The sequence below is a fragment of the Ambystoma mexicanum genome, chromosome 3q (genome assembly GCF_040938575.1).
Source record: "Ambystoma mexicanum isolate Mex_15411 chromosome 3q, UKY_AmexF1_1, whole genome shotgun sequence".
Lineage (NCBI taxonomy): Eukaryota > Metazoa > Chordata > Amphibia > Caudata > Ambystomatidae > Ambystoma > Ambystoma mexicanum.
In genome coordinates this window covers 148,409,389-148,431,353 of record NC_090926.1, presented here as the reverse complement: position 1 = coordinate 148,431,353, position 21,965 = coordinate 148,409,389, and the positions used below count along the sequence as shown (strand labels likewise).

The following is a 21,965-nucleotide window of genomic DNA, read 5'->3' as shown; positions in this document are numbered from 1 at the left end:
GAGCTTTCTAAAATACACAACTGACCGCACACGATGGAAAGATGTTAAAATCTGTTAAATATTCTTAATGCAAGTGAATATTGAATTCACATTCTAAATTCACTGGGGAAAAACCGCAGAGCCGAAAGGCAACGTTTGCCAGTGCCCTGCATCAGCAGCCTGATCAGTGCAGCACTGCAGGAAATGGAGGCTGAGCCTGACAGGCTGAGGGATGGGGTCACGCTTTGCTGTTGCATACACTGGTGACCCCACAGCTGTCCAGTCAAGAGTTAGGTCCGCATTAGGTCAGTTGTTAGTGAGAAAACTAGCTATTTTTCTTTCATTGGTTTGGAAACCAATAGAAAAAAGTGTAATTCCCAAACCAATGGAAGAAAGTAGCTAGATTTCTCGCTAGGCGCTTTTTTAGCAGAAAGTCGCTAGGGGGGGCGCACTTTCTCGCTAAATATAGCGACAAAGTCGCCAAGTTGGCAACACCGGAGGAAGGCACCTATACAGGAAGTGACATCAGAGGTGCAGATAGAGTAAACAGTCTGTTGGACTACAGGAAAAGGACAGGACACAGGAGTTGTAGTCCGTTGTTAAAGACATTGGGCCTCATTACGAGTTTGGAGGCAGGCATGGTGCTATTGGCACCCTGGCTGCCTCCAAACCGGGCTCCATTACCGGGTTCCTTCAATGAGGAATAACCGGGTCATTCCAACATTGGAGGACCCGGTAATTCCTCCTTGAAGGAACCATTCCCCATTCCCATTTGAGCCCCCATAGGGCTCAATGGGAATGGGGAGGGAGGTAATAACGGGCACATTACAAATGGCCCGTTATTACCTCCCTCTTCCCCTCGCGGGACCCGGAAAAGATGTCTGGTTTTACCAGAGGTCTGGTCCGGTCCAGCATAGGGAACCTCGTAATCGGCGCTCACGTAATGAAGGGTGCCGGTCCCGTACCGGCACCCTTCATTACGTGAGCGCCAGGGTCGTAATGAGGCCCATTGTGTGTGTGTATATATTCTTTTTAAATTTTACTAAAGTTTCATGGAGGTAAGAATAAAGAAGTCGGAAGCATAATGCTTGCCTCCGGTCTTGATATAGAATGTTATGCAGTGCTTACGTACTGGATAAGGCTTGGCTGAAATTCTTTGGAAAGTTAATTGCTCAAACTGGATTACAAAAGGCCTGATGACCGGCATGTTATCACTTTTGAAGTTGGAGTATTGTCAAGAGAACAAAATGAGGAATGAAAGTGACTGATTGAATTATAATGTGATCTAAATACCGATTTTTAAATTCAGGTAGATTTATTATGTTCGGGGTATTATGTCGGCTTCTGAGCTCACACTATGGATTTTAGTGTTTCTCCTTCTGGTGCGTCGTCCTTATTTTAATACTGTATCGCAAAATATTAGACCCATTTTACGTGATTTGTGTGATTTGTTTCGTTTACTTAGACATCATGTCATCTTTGGGCATATAGAACAAAAACCTCATGCAAAAAAGGGAAAAAAGGCAGTGATGTGCTTCACAATTGTATGTAATTGCGGCTGCACCATATCCAGTTACTGGCTGGCCATTCGCTAAGGGAGACTGCATCACTTCTTGACACCCGAAAGGTCAGACGTGGCATATAATGAGAGGGAAGGCAGGCGAGTTTTTCGAAGTATTTTGACAGGAAGCCCTTTAAGAACGCTTCAGAAGTGGTTTCACCCGGCATTTAATTGATGTGGTGGGGTTTTAAAAAAATTGCCTTAAAGCGTCTGCCGAAAAAGGGCATGATGTTAAAAATATTCTATAAGCACAGGGGTCTGTGACTCCAAATCTTGTGAGCCTTTGTGGCTGGCAAAATGCCAATTTAAACAAGTGGGCTTGTTCTAAAATAATACCTTTTCTTGTCATACAGATGCCGTATTTTCCTTTTACAATGTGATGGTGGCATGGAGGAACACTGGGCCTGTCGGTAGGCTATTTTCTCCCCACTATTGTGTAAGTGTACTTGATCATATACATTTGCGCTTCTTACAAATGCTGTCTTGGCTGTCCGAGGGTTCAGGCAGACAAATTCCCCAATCCGGGCTTGGCAAATTTGTCAGCCAGATTTGGGTAGAGTTTTCCTTTTCAATATGTGGTGTGGGGTAGGTGGTAGAATTCCATATTTGATTTATTTTGTCTAGAATATATTGCATAGGTTTAATCCCAATGAGGGCCGGTGCTGGATAGTCATGCCTGTGAAGGCTGGTAGCCCTGGGGCAGCTTCAGTTAAATGTTTGCATGCTTCCCCTGGTTGGAAACGCTGAGTAGGAAAAAGTATTGGCGATGCCAACAGTTTGGGTTTGTGTGAGCATCGGAAATGCATTGGTCAGGCACTGCAGTAGTGGTTTTAACTGGCCATTGAGGATAGTAGGTGCAACATGGTGCAAATGCCTACTACTTCCACACACGCCAAAACTGTTGGCTTTGCCAATGCTGTTTTTTAACAGGACTTTAGTGAAGGAAACACATTCTAAATTGGTTGGGTGAAGGCAGACCTTGCTAAGACTTTTTTTATTGCGCCAGTGGCTCGTTTACAGCTCCAAATAAGCCTACAACTCTCAAGACTGCTTTGAACAAACACTGGCAGGCACTCCGAATGCAAAGTTGGATGGTAATGCTTGATGAAAGCAAGCTCAAAAGTTCTCACGAGGATGTGTTGTCGGCGAGGAGGGGCAGTAACTGGATGCGAATGGCCGAAGGGGATTAACATAGCCATTGGCAGTCAATGGGTTGGCAAATAACCAAACACCTACAGCCTTGTGCCCCTCCTCCTATGCCATTTCTCCCGAGTCTAATGCAATAGTTTCTGCTTTTAGGTGCCACCTAATGGCACAAACCGAAAAGGTGTCTGAATCTTTTTTTGAATCGACCAAAATGTGTCTTTTGCCGAGGCCATCAGTTGCGATAACCAAAAGCGAAATGCTCATAACGCGCATATGCATAATTTTTATGGGCAGTTTTGCAGGTTTGCCTGAATGGGTCATGCTTGCTTGCCGCTCCTCATCCATATTATGCAGTACACTGCTTGTTTGTTTTTGTTTATTTATTTGGTAATGCGTGCCAAACCCTTATGTAGCTGGGCACAACAGGTACAAGATTACAAAGCTTAGTTACATGATAGAAAGCTACAGTTTAGGATAATAGATCACGTGAAGTGCGGTTAGATACAGTGATAAGGTTCAGTGGGTTACATACATAGGTTACATTCATCGGCAGGTACATAGGTATAAGTAGTGTGATCTCCTGGTTTGTTTGTTTGTTTGTTTTTTGTTTTATTTACTTATAATGCGCACCAGACCCGCAGGTATCCGGGCGCAGCAGTACAGAAAATGCGAAGCTTAAGTTGCAGGGTGGGGTCATGGGATATATACACTGTACAAATACAAAATACAAAATATAGACTGCAAAATATCACAGGAAGGCAGCAGTTGCCATTTACATGCAGAATAAATACAAAATAAGATCAAGACAGTCTATGTACAGGTACTGTATGGGCGAAAGCTCAATGGTCAGGTGGGCAAAGTGAGTGGGACCATAGGATCATAATGAAGTGTATATTCTAGGGTGGGGTGGGGGATAAGTGGGCGCCGATAGGCTATTCATTGGTAGTCCTTAGCAGATTGATGTAGTTAATTCTGAATTTAGGGAAGGGCTGTGCCTCGCGTAGAGGATTAGGCAATGAGTTCCATAATTGAGCTGCTTGCACCGAGAAGCTACTGCCCCCCGCCTTAGATAACCTGAATCTGGGAATGTTGAGGCTGTTGGCATTAGCAGTTCTGGCAGGGCGTAAATGATTTCTTTTAGTGAGTTTATTGCAGAGATAGCTTGGTGCTGCATTGTTCAGGGCTTTATGAACCAGGGATGCTACTTTAAGGTGGATTTTGTTTTGGGAGGACAACCAATTGTTTTGGCGCCTGATGTTTGAGATATGTGATCTTTTGGGTACACCAAGGGCAGCTCGTAGGGCATTGTTTTGAAGAATTTGGAGTCGGTGGGTGATGGATTTGTTTGCTCCGATGTAGAGGGCATTACAATATTCAAGCCTCGAAAGGATTAATGCTCTCGCTAAGATAAGGCAGTTGTTATCGGAGAGAAAATGCTTGCCTGCTCTAATGAGCTTGCATGTGTGGGCGGTGGCAGATGCCAATGACTTCACCTGCTTGTCAAAAGAGAGGGTGGCATCCAGATAGAAGCCAAGTGTCTTCACATCTTTGGAAACCTTGATAATGTTCCCGTCAATTTCAAATGAAGTATAGTCCTGACTGAGTTTCTTCATATTAGAATGTGTCCCTAGGATGAGCAACTCTGTTTTGTCATCGTTCAGGCATAGTCCGTGGGTTGCCATCCATGCCTGGACGATGATGTACACCCTATTCACCAAGGCCAAATCCTTGTTGTAGTCCCCGGAAAGTGGGAGGAGAATCTGGGTATCATCTGCATAGTTAGTGTAGGTGATACCAAGATGGTCCAGATCATCAAAAAGGGGCTTAGTGAATATGTTGTAGAGAGTCGGGGAGACGCATGAGCCCTGAGGGACTCCACATCGGATGGGGATTGGGTCCGCCGCTGCTGAAGGGGAGAACACCCTCATGGTCCTGTCACTAAGGAAGGATTCAATCCAAGATATGGCCTCCTTGGAGAAATGTGCGGCTGAGTCTAAATGGCTGCAAAGTACCCCATGGTCTACAAGGTCGAATGCCGCCGAGAGGTCCAGCAGCAAGAGGAGAGCCATTTTGCCTTTGTCTCTTATTTCATCTATTTGTGCCTTTAGGTCGATAAGGGCAGTCTCAGTACCATGTTGTGGGCGGAATCCTGATTGGCGCTCTCCTAAGAGTTTGTGTTGTTCCAGGAAACTTTGGATTTGATTGTAGGCGATCTTATCCAGAATTTTGAGCAGGAAGGGGACTGTTGTAATGGGGCGGTAGTTAGTGGGTATAAGGGGGTCTAATGTTTGCTTTTTGAGCAAAGGTAGTACCCAGGATTGTTTTAAATCGGTGGGTACTGTGCCGGACGAGAATGAGGAGTTGACGAGTTTGGCAATAAACGGGGAGAGATCTCTAGCTGCGTCTTTTATAAGCTGGGCAGGGCAAGAATCGCCCTGGCAGTTAGACGGCTTAAGGGAGAGGATGACTTTCTCCACCTCAAGAATCGATGTTTTGGAAAACATGAACCGTGTGGCTGTGTCCTGGGTCTTTGGGGTAGTGACTGTGATGAGGTTGTGAGTCTTGGAGTGATGAGTAAAGGAAGCTTTCTTTTTGGTTATTTTCGTTTGGAGTAGGGAGATTTTATTGGATAGGGCTAGCTGAATGTTGGAGCACCAAGTTTTATCTTTGGTGCATGTATCCGGAATGGGGATGGGTGACTCTAGTTCTTTGAGGAACTAGGTATGAGTAGTGTGATCACCTGTCATTAGCACACAGCCAGTTTTGAGTCTTGTGCCTGAAGCTGAGGTAGGATTGGTCAGTTCTGAGGGCAAAAGGTAGTGCATTCCAGGATTGTGCAGCTTTCACCGGGAAGCTGCTACCTCCCGCTTTTTGTTGATTTTAATCTAGGTATCTTTAGGCAATGGAAGTTGGCTGCTCTGGAGGGGCAGCCGGAACTGCGTCTAACCATTCTCTGTGAGGTATGGAGGAGCTACATTGTTTTTTTAATATCACATTTTATTAGTTTTAATAACATTGTACAACATACAAACTACAAACACCCCACCCACCCCCGCTTCCTGCCACCTTGTCAGGTCCATGAGGTTTTGTTGTGCCGCTACGTACTTTCCTCTATGGCAGTGTGACCAACGGCTACATCATTGAATACACTCCCATCCGTCCTCCCGCTTCTACACCCTAGCCCTCAGTCCACACCCTCTTCCCCCAGATCTTGGTGGCCTTGGCTGGGCATCCCCGTGCAGCATATATTCTGTGTTCTTTCGCTGCACAGGTGTCCATTTCGGCAGACCATTGGGCTAGGGTTGAGCAGTCCGGGGCGCCCCATTTTTGTGCTATATCACTTTTTATTAGGCCCATTGCGTTAGACCGGAAGATACCCTCCCACTTATTCGATTCGTTTTCATCTGGGACACCCAACAGCAGCTTCGCTTGTTCCGTTGCCAGTGTGCGGCCCAGGACCCGCGACAGTCTTTGGCAGCATTGCGTCCAGAAGGTTTTTATCCGGGGACATTCCCAGAGCAAATGGAAGAAGGTACCCTCCTCTCCCCGGCACCCCAAACAATTGGGATCAGCGGCCCGCCCCCATCCGAACAGGGTACTCGGGGGTGGGTGCTAATGGACTAGGTGCAATATCTTAAGTTGTACCAATCGGAGTTTGGAGTCTATGGCGATCTCACGTGGGTGCGTAAGTACTTGAATCCAGTCTTCCGGTTCTATGGGGCCTACGTTCCTTTCCCATTTGGTTTTGAGGCTGGCCAGTTCCGGTGTAGTGAATGCATTAATAGCTTTGTACAGGATTGATGTGACTTTGTGGGAATATATTGTGGAAGTAGGTTACCCTCCAGGGGGGAGCACTCTGGTGCGTCCATGAGTGCCTGCCTATGACCATTGAGGGCGTGCCTCAATTGCAAATAGTGATGGCACTCATTCTCGGGAATTCCGATTTTTTGTTGCAGCGTCTCAAATGGGAGAATGGAGCCATCTGTCATTACATCCCCGACTGGTCATTCCTGCCTCCACCCGCCGGGTCATTATCGCAAGTTTCCGCACTTCAGTGAGCGGTTGCGCTAAAGTTAGTCTATTCCCCCAGCCTATGTGTGTATGTGCCTGCCTCCAAATGACTGCAATATGTGCGGATGTAGTTTGTGGGGAGTTTGAGGGGGGGTCTGGGAAGAGGAGCTACATTGTTGAGGCATTTGAATGTGAGTGAAACTGTTTTGAGTAAAATCCTGTCACTTATTTTTAGCCAGTGGTAATCTCTTCTAATGTTGGAGATGTTTTCTCTGTATGGTATAATTTCTGAGGGCATTGTTTTATTGTTTTGGAGCATTTGTATTTTGTCGAGGATATATTTGTTAGCTCCTAAGTAGAGTGCGTTGCAGTAATGCAATTTTGACATTATTAGGGCAATGCAGTGTGCAATTGCACAGCTTTGCCTTTTCTGGGAGTCCAAATTAATTTGAATTTCAATCCCACACTTTGGGCCAGAAGACTGTCACTATATGTTGAACATAACCAGTCCTGTGACTGAAGGCTAACTTTCTTGTGCAAAACATTGTAACTCAGTGTGACTCTCCAGGTTGAGTTTTTGGCATTGTCTGAATTGTTCTCTCCTTTTTTTGTGCAGGGCTGAGAAACCTGTAACAGGCCTCTGGGGTTCAGGTCTGGAGGTCGTAGACACTCCGGAGCCAGGATGGCCAACGAAGTGCAAGCCAAGTATGAGCCGGTGGCTGAAATTGGTGTTGGAGCTTATGGCGTGGTCTACAAGGCCAGAGACCTGCAGAGTGGAAAGTTTGTAGCTCTCAAGAATGTGCGGGTACAGACCAATGAAAACGGGCTTCCCCTTTCAACAGTTCGGGAGGTTGCACTGCTGAAACGCTTGGAACATTTTGACCACCCCAATATTGTCAGGTAAGATCGAGCCTCTTCACTTTTCAGGCTTGTGTGGCTGCCCTGCTGCACAGCTATTGGCGTGTGGTTTCTTTTTTTCTTCTTTACTCCATTGGAAGAAATTGTGATTGTATATTAAAACTTAACGGTCAGCCCAGATCATAAGGGCATTGGCGTAAAGTTAGTACTTCGGCCACCTGTATGTTACACAATACATTTGGCGTAGCGTTACATGGTATGGTGATATTTGATATCCATTATGTTGTGGGGTGTTTGTTTGGTGTCTTGTATATTGGCAGTGGGCATAACTAATCGGATGCTCGGGTCACTGGCATTACCGCGTTGGACATGAGCATTTCCAAGCTGCCTGACTGGCTGCTCCCACTTCCCCCAAACTGTTCCCCTTGCCGGACCTCAAAACCTAAGCACATTTGGCTGCACTCACTGCGCCTCCCTCCACCCCCACCCCCAGTCTCCTTTTCCCCTATTTCCCTGGTTACTGTTTATTTTGGGGGTGGGAGGGCTGTCAGTTTTTTTTGTTTGTAGGCAAGCATGTGTTGTGGGCAGTTTTTCCCTTTCCCTACAGAAAATGTCCATTAGCACCCTAATTATGTTAGACTGCACCGGGATCTACTAATGGCACCATACCCCACAGATGGGCATGTGAACAGTAGCTTCAGGTGGGTATGCGCTAAAAGCTCCTCCTAACCCGAGGCAAGCTTCTAGTGTGATCCATTGCCACTCTGTCAGCAAAGCATTTCAGTTCACCCAGCACCTTGATTCAGAAAACCGATACACCAAGATTTCATATATAGTGAAATCCCATAGCCATACGTTCATTTCTAGAATGTGTTTATTCCTGAGATGGGCACCTATGTTGCTTATCTATGGTAAGTTTCAGCATTATAGGGGGTGTTTGAGAATAGTGGTGTGCGTTTTGGTGAGTCACTTAATGCAAGGTTCTCCAGCATGGGGTCTGGCATGGATTCACATGCTCATGAATATTCCCCGTCGTCAGGCCAGGAATCCTCGGTATAGAAAAAAAATCAGTATCAGTTTCGTTTCTGATCTGTCTTTCTTAGTAGTAACCAATCACTGGTCTCTGGGTCATACTGCCCCCAGCCAATGACTGCCCTCTCCCTAAGCCCCGCCTCCGGCAGCCATCCTCAGATTTTTACCGCACGTTCAAGTGTTGGGAGTTCTCGTGCTGTAGCTCTCGAGCTTTTGCTGCGTTTTCGCGCTTTTTCAGGAGATTTTTCTCATTTTTAGGTTAAATAGAGCCTCAAGCTCCACCGTTTCTACATCCGATCAACAGGGATCCGTTTCAGAGTTTTCTACGCCCCTCAAGGGTGAAGATTTCGTCGAGTTACGCTTTTGGAGGATTCCAGAAGTTCCGAGGCCTACCCCGGACATGGCCCAGGAGAAAGAAAGCTCAACGCCCGGGAAGCTGGTCAGGACCTGCCCTGGATGCCAGCTTCAGAATGTTTTCAAGGAGGACGAGCATTCGTTATGCCTCTACTGTCTCCATGAGGACAAGACGCACAAGGAGAAGGACTGTGCGTTTTGTGGGAACATGTCAGAGCGGACCATGAAGGATCGCCACCTCCGTCTCGCCAACAGGCTGGAAGGGAAGAGCCCGTCAGGCGAGAAGAAGAAAAAGAAGCCTGAGCGGTCTTCTAAGTCCTGTGAGGGTGCCCCGCCGACGGGTGCCCAACAAAAGGCTAAGCACCGGGAGCGCCGAACGGTCGGGCTCCTTGGCTGCCAGGCAGGGCGCATCCTCCCCGGCGCCATCAACCACGAGCCAACGCTCTGGCTCGGGTAAGCGGAAGTCTGAGAACCCGGTGAAGCTTTTGGAGAGGCCCCGGTCGATCTCGAAGATTTCGGCAGAGGGGGAGCGAGGCGCAGACCCTCCCCCCCAAGGTGAAGGCCCCAGGCGTCCAGAAGGTGACGATGGCCTTAATTCACCCTGATAAGACCTCGATTGAGGATGTCGCAGCGGCCCTGGCTCAGCCTGTGGAGGCTACACCAGTGGAGGCGTCCTCGGGACCCAGAGTCTCCCTGCCACCGCGGAGGGGGGAGTCTTTCAGGCCCATTGAGAAGACCCCCACGAAGTCCGCGTTGGAAAGGTGGGGGGGAGGGGCTGGTGGCCATCGTGGATACGGACACGACCTCTGAAGAAGAGCTCATCGAAGTCGTGGAAGAGGCCCAGCCCATCGGGAGGGATCCCGGCGAGGGCGACGACGAGAGCGACGGTGTCGCCGACCAGGCTCCTCAAGAGCTCTCGCGCCCGTCTTTTCCGGCGCCGCAGGACACCTCAGCGGCCATTTTGTCAGCGATTCCGTCCTTATGCTCGGAGATGAGGACAAGGTTGCCCCTTCCCCCGACGGAGGTACCTCAGCCAGACCCGACGGGGGAACCGGAGCCAGGACCTTCTGAGAGTCCACCGCATAAGAGGAGGACGACTCATCCTACGCCACCTCTCCCACCTCTGCTGCCTGCTCTGCCTTCCCCCCTGTCTACTACCCACGGGGATGATACAGGCACGGACAGGTCCACGACAGGTACAGATGACGGAGGCGACGACGGGACGTGTCCCCCGTCACCCCCTGCTCGGGCGTCCCCGCCCGACGAGATTGGATCCTTTCACGCCATGATGATTTCCAGGGCATCCGAGCTTTTTCAGCTCTGCCCAGAAGAAAAGAAGAAAGAAGCGAGGCTAAGAGGAAGACGGTCCTCACCGTACCGCTTCTTTATGACATCTGGGATGAGGGGCTCGCCCTCCTCAAGAACCCTGCCACGGCGCCGGCAAAGAGGGACCGGAACGAGAAGAAGTACCGGGTCCCCGACGCTGCCCCCTTGTGCCTTCGGGCACAACCTACCCCGGACTCGGTCGTCTCAGTGGCGGCAAAGAAGAAAGCTGGGGGGGCATCGGCCTCGACATCAACGTCCCCGCCGGACGGCGAGGGCAGGAAGTTGGACACGATGGGACGACGGATCATCTCATCCGCAGCGACGACTGTTAAGGCGGCCAACGCCTTGGCTATCGTAGCCCGCTACGACAGGGAGTTGTGGTTCAAAATGGCCCCTCTGCTAGACTTCCTTCCGGACGTCAAAAGGGCTGAGGCCCTTGAGATCCTACAGGAGGGGGAGATTGCTTCGGAGCACGCCATCACGGTGGCAACGGACATCGCAGACACCGGTTTACGTCAGTTGGGCAACGGCGTTTGCTTGAGACGACAAGGATGGCTCAAGGCCACGGATTTCCGCCAGGACGTACAAACCAAGGTTTTGGACATGCCCTTCGACGGGAACAACCTGTTTGGGAAGGCGGTTGATGAGTCCCTTCAGGCCATCAAGACAGACACAGATGGCCCGGGCACTGGGAGTGCTCCAACGACAACGGCCGTCCTTTCGGAGCTCCGGAGGCAGACCAGGTGCCTCCAAGGGATCCGGCAGTGGCGCCTCCACTTACCGCCAAGCGGCAAGATCTTCGTCCCAGGAAGCCTACAGGGGACGCGGCAAGACAGGTGGTGCCCGTCGTCGTCGACAAGGAGGCAAGGCGGCCTCCAAACAAGATTGAACCGACTGTGGGGTCGGGCCCACGTCGAAGCACCCCAGTGGGAGGCCGGCTGGCGAGGTTCATCAGCGTGTGGGAGTCCATCTCCACCGACCGTTGGGTGCTGGACGCCCTGGCCCAAGGGCACGCCCTCGAGTTTCAGAAGAAGTGCCCTTGCGTGCCACCCGTGGCCAGGAAGGACAATCACATCCCTCAACTACTGTTGGAAGTAAGGGCGATGCTCAAGAAGGGTGGCATCAAGCTCGTCCCAAAGAGGCTTCGGGGCTCCGGAGTTTACTCAAGGTACTTCCTCGTAAAAAAAGAAGACGGGAGGATGCCGCCCCATCCTGGACCTACGATGACTGAACAAGTACATCAAGGCACAGAAGTTCCATATGGTCACCCTCCAGCATGTGCTGGGACAGCTGGAAGAGGGCGATTTCCTGTCGTCGTTGGACTTGGAGGATGCGTACTTCCACATTCCCATTCTAAAAAACACCGAAAGTTCCTCAGGTTCGTGGTCCAAGGGCGGCACTACCAGTTCAAGGCCCTCCCGTTCGGATTGAAGTCAGCACCCAGGGTGTTCACCAAGTGCCTCGCACCGGTGGCGGCGCGTCTGCGCCTACAGGGGATACACGTCTACCCCTACCTGGACGACTGGCTCATCCGGGCAAGGACAAGGGAGCTCGCCGTGGAGCACACTGCGAAGACCGTCCAGCTGCTCACGGACATGGGATTCTCAATCAACTTTCCAAAATCCCACCTGGTTCCGTCGCAAGTCGCCCTGTTTCTCGGAGCCAAGCTCGACAGTGGCGCGGCTGGCCTCACCGTCGGAAAGGACCAGGACCATTCTGGGCAAGGTGCAGCGTCTGCTGGCCACGGACGTGGTCAGGGTACGATCTATCAAGTCCCTCCTCGGGATGATGTCATCCTGCATTTATCTGGTGCGCCTTTGCAGGCTTCGGATGGGACCCTTACAGGAGTTCCTCGACGCCCGCTGGATCCAGTCGACGGGCAGCTTTGAGGACAGGTTCCCTCTCCGAGACGTTCCGTCAGGCGATCCGTTGGTGGGGTACCCTCTCCCATCTGTCGGCGGGCACAGACTTTCAGACCCCAGCTCACCAGGTGACGGTGACGACGGACACCTCCCTGGAAGGTTGGGGAGCACACTTCAGAGATCTTCACGCGAGAGGCCTTTGGCTCCCGGAGGAGAAGCCTCTCCACATCAACATCTTGGAGCTCCGCGCGGTGTTCTGGGCCCTCAGGTCCTTTCTTCCGTCCCTCAAGGGCAAGGTGGTGAGGATCTTCACCGACAACACCACCACGATGTTCTACATCCGGAAGCAGGGCGGAACCAGGTCCCCGGCCCTATCCAAGGAAGCCCAGGATCTGCGGCATTGGGCCGTCGCCCAAGAGATGTTTCTGGTACCTCTTCATCTGGCAAGAATAAAAAACACGATTGCCGACTCACTCAGCAGGGAGCTGCGCTCGTGCCACGAGTGGGAACTATGCCAGGATCAAGTGGATCGACTCTTGAGATGATGGGGCGAACCCCAAATCGATCTCTTCGCGACGGCGACAAATTCCAAGTGCCGGAGGTTCGCCAGCAGGTTCCCTCAGCCGAGGAGCATGGGCGATGCTTTCTCGTTCCCCTGGGACGGCCTATTTCTTTATGCGTTGCCTCCGCTGCCGTTGCTGCTCCGGCTCATCAACCAGCTCAAGAGGTCCCGATGCAGGATGATCCTCGTTGCACCGGCGTGGCCGAGGCAGATCTGGTTCCCGGACCTTCTGGACTTGTTAACGCCCCACCAGTCAAGCTGCCGACGTACGCAGACCCTCTCTCCAGGGAAGGAGGCGCCATTCTTCACCACGACCCGGAGTTGCTGAACTTGCAGGCCTGGCTCCTGCAGCACTAGAGTTTGGAGGGTACGACATCCCGGCCGACTGCAGAGAGATTCTTGTAAAGGCCAGGGCGTCCTCAACTTTCAAGTGCTACGGACATAAATGGAAGAGGTTCTCTGTCTGGTGCCGTGCACAGAAGATTAACCCTCTGCGGATTACGGCCCCTCAAGTACTGCCGTACCTACTGTCGCTGGCCAAAGCTGGACTGGCTCACACCTCCATCAAAATACATCTGGCTGCAATCTCCTGATATACCAGGACGACGGGACGGGCGTCCTTGTGGTCTCATCGCCTGGTGAAAGAATTCATGGATGGACTAATCCTGTTCATTCCCACCGGTGAAGGCTCCTGCCCCGGTGTGGGAGCTTAATGTGGTGCTGACCAAGCTCATGGGGGCCCCATTCGAGCCTATGCATTCGGCGCCTTTGAAGTTCCTGTCATGGAAGACAGCTTTCCTCGTGGCCATCACCTCCGCACGACGAGTGGGAGAGATCCAGGCCCTATCTTGCAAGCCTCCATACTTGACTTTTCATGACACGAGGGTGGTGCTGAGGACACACCCATCCTTTATGCCCAAGGTGCCGTCGGACTTCCACCTCAACGAGCCCTTGGTGTTGCCAGTTTTCTTCCCGTCGCCTTCGTCGCCGGCCGAGAGGACTTTGCACTCGCTGGATGTAGCTAGAGTGCTGAAGTTCTACGTGGACCGCACAAAGAGTTTTCGGAAGACGTCACAGCTGTTTGAACTTTGGAACTGTGAATCAAGGGAAGGCTCTCTCAAAGACTTCCATTTCCAGATGGCTCTTTCCGGCTGCATCATGCACTGTCACCGGTTGGCAAACCGACAGCTGCCCGGCCGTCCGAGAGCCCATTCGACCAGAGTGATCGCTGCTACCACGGCGTTCTTTTCTGGTGTGCCCCTGCTGGACATCGGCAGGGCTGCGACGTGGAGGTCGACGCACACCTTTACAAGATTCTACTGCGTTGATCGGGATTCCAGGGAGGAGTCCAGGGTCGGCCAAGCAGTGCTGCGCAACCTGTTCGCCTAAGGTGAGCCTGGTAAGAGTTGCTTAATGTTGAGTTGTTGTATGGCTTAATGTTGAGCCTGTTGCCACCTCCCGTGGTTGTGCATGTGTGTACTGGTATGTATTCTCTTATTCATCAGCATGTGAATCCATGCCAGACCCCATGCTGGAGAAGGAACAAGTTACTTACCTTTAACTGTTGTTCTCTAGCATGGGTCTGGCATGGATTCAAATGCGAACCATCCCGCCTACCCCTCTGCGGCTCTTCACTTGGTCATACTGCCACTTTACGTGCTACCAAATCTGAGGATGGCTGCTGGAGGCGGGGCTTAGGGAGAGGGCAGTCATTGGCTGGGGGCAGTATGACCCAGAGACCGCGAATGGTTACTACTAAGAAAGACAGATCAGAAACTAAACTGATACTGATTTTTTTCTATACCGAGGATTCCCGGCCTGACGACTGGGAATATTGATGAGCATGTGAATCCATGCCAGACCCATGCTGGAGAACAACAGTTACAGGGAAGTAACTTGTTCCTTTCTTGGGGAAGGGGCAGGCCAGCCATCTGACATTAGGACCAATAACGCACTATAGGTGCAATCCATAAGGGATACCACTCCAATCACCCAACCAGACGAACGGTTAGGTTTTTTGGGGAAGGGCCCATGCTGTGATGTCGAAATGTAACAAAACAGTCCAGCATGGTCTCGGCAGTGGTGATTCTGGGAATTTTCTAATGTCCTGTATGATCCCTTTCTGTCCTCTGTAACACGCAAGTGAAGGGTGATTGGATGAAAAAGTATTTGTACAGCACTCCTATACTGACTGGTAGTTCTAGTTGAAGACCTTTTTCTGCATGAACCACCTTCCAGCCCTGATCCCTGTGTAATCTCTTTGGTTCAAACGGGGACAAAATGATTGGAGTTCTGGAAGTCGGTATGCATTTTATGGGAGGAGGGATAGTTGCATGTGGTGGTGGGGACTTGGCTGGACAATAGGTTGGGAAATTGTGAGTACAGGAGTCCCTGCAATGAGTACCTAGTTGATTCCAAACTTTGGAAGATGTGATGGCAGTAGCAGAATTCTTTAAATTCCTTGACAAACCGCTAAAACCTGGTCACCTTTAGTGGTGAGCGTTTAGCCGGATTAAGAATTGCAAATGGCTGCACAGAATATTCATACTTTTTTTTTTTTGTTTTTTTTTTTTTTTAAGGCAGGGATGTGGAATATTTTTTAGAATCTACTTGTTCAAGGGACAATTTTTTTACAAAGCTATACGTCCTGAAAATAAAATCTACTTGCAACTGTCCTGAATGTATTCAATATGGCATATGCACAACATGCTGTTTTATATTTTATAGCTTTAGTTACAGCTGAACATGCTGTGTTGCATCAATTTTTAAGTATCTGTCTGGAATAACAGTCGTGTATTGAAGTGTGTGGCTTTATGCTTTGTCAGATATAAAGCTTTAAAAAAAAACACCTTGGCCCCTCCCCCTTTTCAGTCTGTTTTTGTCAAGGTGCTGAAGCCGCTCGTTTTGCATATGGCTTTCCTCATATGTTGGTCGGGCTATTTCCAATTTGACTTTGGGAGGGTTTCTGGGGGTTTCCTGCTCCCAGTTAATTTTCTGTTGCTGCCCCCCTCTTCTAGGGTCTGTCTGGAGTTGGTAGGTCAGGTGTTGTGCGTCTCCCCTCGGTTTGGAAAGCAAAATCTCAGTCCATTCAATTTGACTTCTTGATTCCTGGTTTCAGTCTGGGTTTTCTTGGTTGTGCCTAGGTCTGGGAGAAGTTGTTGAGAAAGGCGAGCATCCTGTCCAGAACAAGTACTGAGGTATTGGGTGGTATATGGCAGACCTAGCACTTTAGGGACTTTTATACACTGATCCCAAACTCCTCTAACCGCCTCTGGGACAGAGCAGGCCCTGACTCGGTCCCCTGTATGAGGAAGTCCTCCAGGAACTCTCTGCTTGGCTAGAACACTGGCAGACAAAATACAGCACACAATTTGATGTTGCTGTTTGACAGACCTAACTGAAAGAGATTTCAGGATATGATCCTGCCCATCAGGGAGCTCAATACTAAGAAAAAATCTATCCGTGATGAGCTATCATGTACAAAGGAATAATATGTATATTGCCTCTTTTGCGCGGAGCGTTCTCCATATATCCCGCAGCTCCATTGAGGTCATATGTGAAAGTAGTCTGCGGGCCGAGAGTGATAGGGGTCTAGTCTAGAGGCCGTCCCTGTTCTGTCTCACACTGTGCCGAGTATCGGGTTCAGATCACCCCCCCCACCCCCATATGATCGGAATCCCAATAAATCCCATCAGAATTGATACTGCATTGTCAAAAAAATTCAGGAGTGTCAACATGGGGACAGCATGTATTAACCAACAGTACTCAACACCAGCAGTTATACAATGCAGTATGATATATCTACCCTCAGGGTCTATCTAGTTCTTTTTCAGAGTGAACTTAACAGACTTATGAATCATTGTCCTAACCCCTCTAGCTTGAGAAGAATAGGTAGTAAAGAATCTGTTCGCTCCCCATGTTGGTGCTGTACCAGTTGCTGCTCCTCTTATGCAATGTGTCCCCTGTAGGAGAAGTATTTTAATCTCATGTCCTCGCGCATAATTCTATGCCTTTTGGTATAGTTTCCCAACCCTCTAAAATTCCAAGACATTTGGTTAGTCTCCATCACGTATCTTGGGGGAGTGTGGGGGAGGGTGTCCCATGTTTTGCCTACTAGTTCCGCGGATACTATGTATAACCCATGTGTTCACCGTTAACCATGTACTCTGCTGCCAAACATTTTTCCATTTTCGTTGGTTTACTGGGCTCAGTTTCGCAATTAGCATCTAGCCTTACCCTGACCTGCCCCCTAACCTAGCAGCGTAAGCCCCCCCCCCTAACTCTCTTATTCGGCCTATTCCAAGCAGGCCTCCCACCTATTCTTGGCATAGCATAAACTGCTAGCAACTGCTTTGGGGTAAGCTGTCACCACCATGACCCGCTCTGTAATTATAACACTATGTCCCCTTTTCCCCCATCACTGTTTTAGCGGGGTGCGCTGCATTTACCATGATCTCTCCGGGCGATTCGGAAAATACTTGGTGAGGTTCAGAGTGTTTGGAAACAGCATGGCATATTGACTATTGCGGCTAGGTAGCAGTTTTTCTACTCCTATTTTGAACCGGCATGGAGAAATCCAGTTAGTCTGATTATTTGGGAGCCCATTCGCAATTTCTTTTTTTTTTCCCCCGGCAAGGCGCAGGTCTTTGTCGCAGTAACTGAGGATCTTTGCTATAATAGGACGTGGGAAGTCGCCAGGCCTAGGTCTAGGTCCCAATGCTCTCTGTGCATGCTCAACAGCGAAGAAGGGGGGAAGAGGGCGGGAGACCCCAAGAGCTCCTTGAGTAGATTCTCGACTGCATGCTCCATACCCCCCCTGTCAAAGCATCTTCAGGCACTCCGACTGTCCTGATGTTATTCCTCCCGGATTGGGACACCAGTCATCGCGTTTTCATGTCCTTCACCAATGAGGATACTGTATTCTGGAGGTCTTGCACAGTGTCCTCCCTCGCCCCGATCCTAGTTTCGGCTTCTGTTATGCATCCAGCTTCCCTGGCTAGCTGTGTTCTCATGGATGCGACATTGGCCGTAATAACGTCCAGCTTCTCGTGGATGGCCGCAAATCCTTTCCCCATGGCCTCCATCACATGCGTGAGGTCAGAGGGCGGGCTATTGGCTGTGGTTGTTCTGTTTGGGAACTCCTTGAGGGGTCCGGGTAACCCCGAGCATTAGCCGTTGCGAACTTGTCCATGGCCCCGATCTTCTTGCCCCCACCCGCGCCTCTAGTAATTGTGGTACGGTCAGAAGGTTTTTCACTCACCCCCAGTCACACAGGGGCACCTCCAGCACATGCACTGCCGCAAATACACCAGAATAGGTTCCCATATTTTGTGCTATATCCTGCTTAGGAGGTGGTTGTTCTCATTCAGTGTTCGACGGTGCCATATCAAAGGATGTGGGACCGTTGATCCCTGAGCAGTAGCGGATTACACAATATGTGATCAGGAGAGGCAGTCCTCTCCGCTCCCGACTTGCCAAGTAGTGATAGCCCCAACACCGGAGCAACTTGCCCCTGTGATGTAAACTGATCAGATTTAGCCCAGCTGCGATGTCTCTATCCCTCTTTGCCCCTCTTCGCAACTATTGCCTTGAGATTGTTGGCAGTGATCTTCTTTCTGTAGTGGTGTTTTCGAAGTAATGTCCAGATCCCTCCACTGTAGGGCACGCTACACCTCTGGACCAGGGCCCAAGAACTTATGGTCACGGGATCGAGAATTCGGGGCTATAACAAGCTGCATAGGGATATGGGGGGGGGGGTCCCAACTGAGTCGGGTGAAGCAGTGACGTGCCCGGTTTACCATCGGCTTCCAAAACTGTCCTTGCGTTGGTGTGGAAACAGCTCCCCTTTCCACTTGAAGGTTGCAACACCCGTGTGTCAGGCATTTGGGTCCAATACCTGCACCCCTCACAACAGCAATATGGCACTGGGCAACTGATCGCGGTGTAGCGGGGTCTGTGCGAGTGTCGGGTGCGTCACAATGCCAACAGTCCGCCCCAATGATCCAATGGCTCCCCCGGGTATTAAATCATTACGCCATGCCCATAGCAGCATACAACGGTGACCGCCCGGATAGTATGCGGGGCAGTGCGTCTCACCTCCAGATTCTTTCTCGTGGGCTAGGGTGTCAAGCTGGGTCCACGCGACACCACTGTCGCCAGGGTTGTGATTCACACAGGTATCTGGTGGTCACATGTCAGGCCGACTGACAGCACAGGTAGCCGCTGTACTGTGGATTAGGCAGCACGAGCAGCGTTCAACCCGCTCTGGTACTGCAGTCCCGTTCTGCTGAAATTCTGTAGCTATTGAGCACAAGCCCACCACAGCGTCGTGTCGGGACTTCAGTGGTTCACTGTCGGTCCGCTTCCGGCCCCTGCCTCACCTCAGAGCGCTGGCAACATCAAACATAGCCTCCAGGGGGCGCACTACAACACAGGCCTCCAGCCCACGCATGCAGTCCCCCTAGGCTGACAGAATGGCGGGGCCGCACCCCGTCCCTCCTCCTCAGACACCCAAACGATGTCCCCCCTGCTCCGATTTCGTTTGGGATTGCATGCAATCGTAGCCCCCATCTTCTGACAGCCACATTTCTTTATTTATTTCAAGATTCTTGCTGTGAGAGAGGTGGATTTCACTGGGATATTGCAGGTCATAGCAGAGCGACGGGAGGTCAAACCTTTATCCGTTCGCTGCTCAACAGCGCCCCCTGAATGGTATGCAACTTCTGTCTGACTACATTTTGGTGGGAGTGAGAGGCACATGGGGCTTTCATTCATGATGGTAGTTTTGATCATTAGTGCTGAAACTCAGAATGTGGTACTTTGAATCTTGCAATTGAAGAGTTGGGTAAGCAAAAATATGAAAGGAGCTTATTAACACTACTTAAGATGATGTGCACTTAATTGAAAAAACAATTAAGAAACGGAGGTGGTGCATGAATTTTCCAAGCAAATGGTAGCACACTTGCATGAGCAAAAATAGGATTGCATAGTTGTCGGAATTTGTTTAATCTACTCACCACCAATAGGACGTGATAAGCAGAGACCCCCTGGACTTTAGCACTCTGCACCGAACCCACTTCCATCCTTCTTCACCTGCCCGCTGAGCTAAAGTCACTTCGCCCAATATTAAAATCAACCCACTGAAAGGCCTTCACAATTAACAGAATGTACTTGTTCTTGGTCCAAAAACAGGTGTTTCATGCCATGACGATCTGAGGTCTGATATCAGTTGAATGTATTTTAATTGGCAATTGCAGTTGGAGCAGCATTTCAATGTCCAAGGAAGATTATCTTGAAAAATTGAGACCATTGACCATTCCACCCACTCTCGCAATGGAATTCTACCACAATACAAAAACACAGTTGCCAGAGTCCTGCAGCTGAGTCACCAATACCCACTTGGTATCCATGATGCTCCTAGGTACACAGAGGTTCAAAGCTAAAAAAGCATACACTTTACCCCCGGTCTACATGCCCAGGGACATTAAATAATAAAATTGTCCTAGGAGCGGTGCTATAGGACTTGCACACCCCTGGTTAAAGTGACCTTTAAAAATTACTCTGAAATGTGCACAAGCTTTAAGAAAAAAAGGGAAGGTTTTGGGTGAGATAGATAATGGTCCCCTGTACGTGTTAGTACTCCACCACCACAGGGCACAGTGTTTCTGGCACCCAGGCTTTCTGGGCATCGCATTAACCTAATGGGTGTTTCCCGGCATGTGAGAATTTTTCTGGTAAATCTCTTGTGCATGTGCATGAATGGTTAGTTGCTTGAATTACATTATTGTAGGTTTTAATCACTGATATGTTAGAAATGAATTTCACACTTATATACACTTCTTAGTAGTGTATATAATTGGTCCCCTGACCCACACATGGTCTAATTTAACCAACACGTTGAAACGGATCAGTCTTGAAACCATTTGGTGGTGTGATCATGCATCCTGCAACTACTATCAAGATCCACACCAAAAAAGACAGCATATATAATATCAGTTGAATAAATTGCACTTATTGATGTTTTCATTAAATGTTAGAGACAAGATGTGTCAAAGTATGATTGTATGAGTATGGTTGTTGAATGAAGGATTTTGTTGTTTAGGAATGGTTGATGCCATCCGTTCACCTTTTTTAGATGTGATTTTACCTGCAACCTTATTGTTGTCCTTGTTTATGATTTATTCATGCTTGATTTTCATTTATAATTATTGTATCTATCCAAATAAATATTTTTGGTAGATTTTTTAAATGGTGCCCTCTGGATATTCTTTCAGTGTATAATGTTGCAGTAATCCCCTGTTCCAGAGTGTGGAACTTCCTGTTCTTCAGCTTGTTACTACCACTATACGTGTAGCCTGAGCTAGACTCGCTCAGTTGCCTTTCTCCACAACCATGATTCCACAGACTTCTTTGGAAGCAGCATCATAAGTTGGGGAGTACTATCCCCTTTCCTTGTCAATATTCCAGTACGACTGGGTCTAAACCGTGGCCATATTCAGACTTGTAAAATGTAAGTGTTCACCTGCAACCGAACCCTACTTTTGTTGCCACAGCTGCAGAAGTTTAAATGGCCACCACTTTGATCCATTTTACAATCTTGCAATCTCACGTTGTTAAAGATGCTTGATAATGCCTATATGTACTCTCCTATGAAGTGACTGATATAAAAGGGTTACGCAACCTGCCAGCTGTGCTGGATTACCTTCGGAAGTTGAAGATACAACTGATAGCTTCTGCTTTTAGGCAGACCAGACTCATTGAATTGGGGGAAATAATGAGAATGCCAATGAAGAGTATGCAGGCTTGCTGCACAGTGAGTCTTGATTCCGTTAAAGACACAGAGGCAAGCATTGTGCATCAACATCTTTTATTTCTACTCTTCAGCAGTTTCAAAACGTATACCTTTTTTAAAAAAAAATTTTTTTTAGACCAAGACATTTTGTAAATCCACCTCCGTTCAGTGTTACACGCAAACAGTTGTCACAAAAGAACGGTCATTTCCAACATCGTAAAGGGTGAATTTATAAGGGCAAGGAAGAATTGCTCAAATACTTTGGAATTCAAACCAGAATGTGATTTGATACGACAGATTTCTGGCAAGAGGTTATGACCAAAAGACTCTTACAAGGGCAGAACAGTCCGTCAAGAACACCAAGAAGGTGGACTTTGTTACCTCTAAAACACGTACAAATACAACACATAGCAACAAACTGAAATGTATTACTCTGTTCAACACAGATAGCTCCAGTATATATACAATTGTCAAACGATATTG

General features: G+C 49.2%; 1 protein-coding gene across 3 annotated transcripts in view; it reads left to right on the top strand.

Moving 5' to 3' along the window:
- Positions 1-21,965, top strand: part of CDK4 (cyclin dependent kinase 4) — a 735,471-nt gene that overhangs the window by 102,129 nt on the left and 611,377 nt on the right. For 2 of the 3 annotated variants that reach the window (XM_069653350.1, XM_069653351.1), the window contains one exon: positions 7,314-7,597. In XM_069653350.1, coding sequence (XP_069509451.1) covers positions 7,380-7,597 — 218 coding nt within the window. In that variant the 5' untranslated portion in view covers positions 7,314-7,379. Of the gene's footprint in view, positions 1-1,893; positions 1,977-7,313; positions 7,598-21,965 lie in introns of all 3 variants that reach the window. The other variant, XM_069653352.1, reaches the window with a different exon arrangement.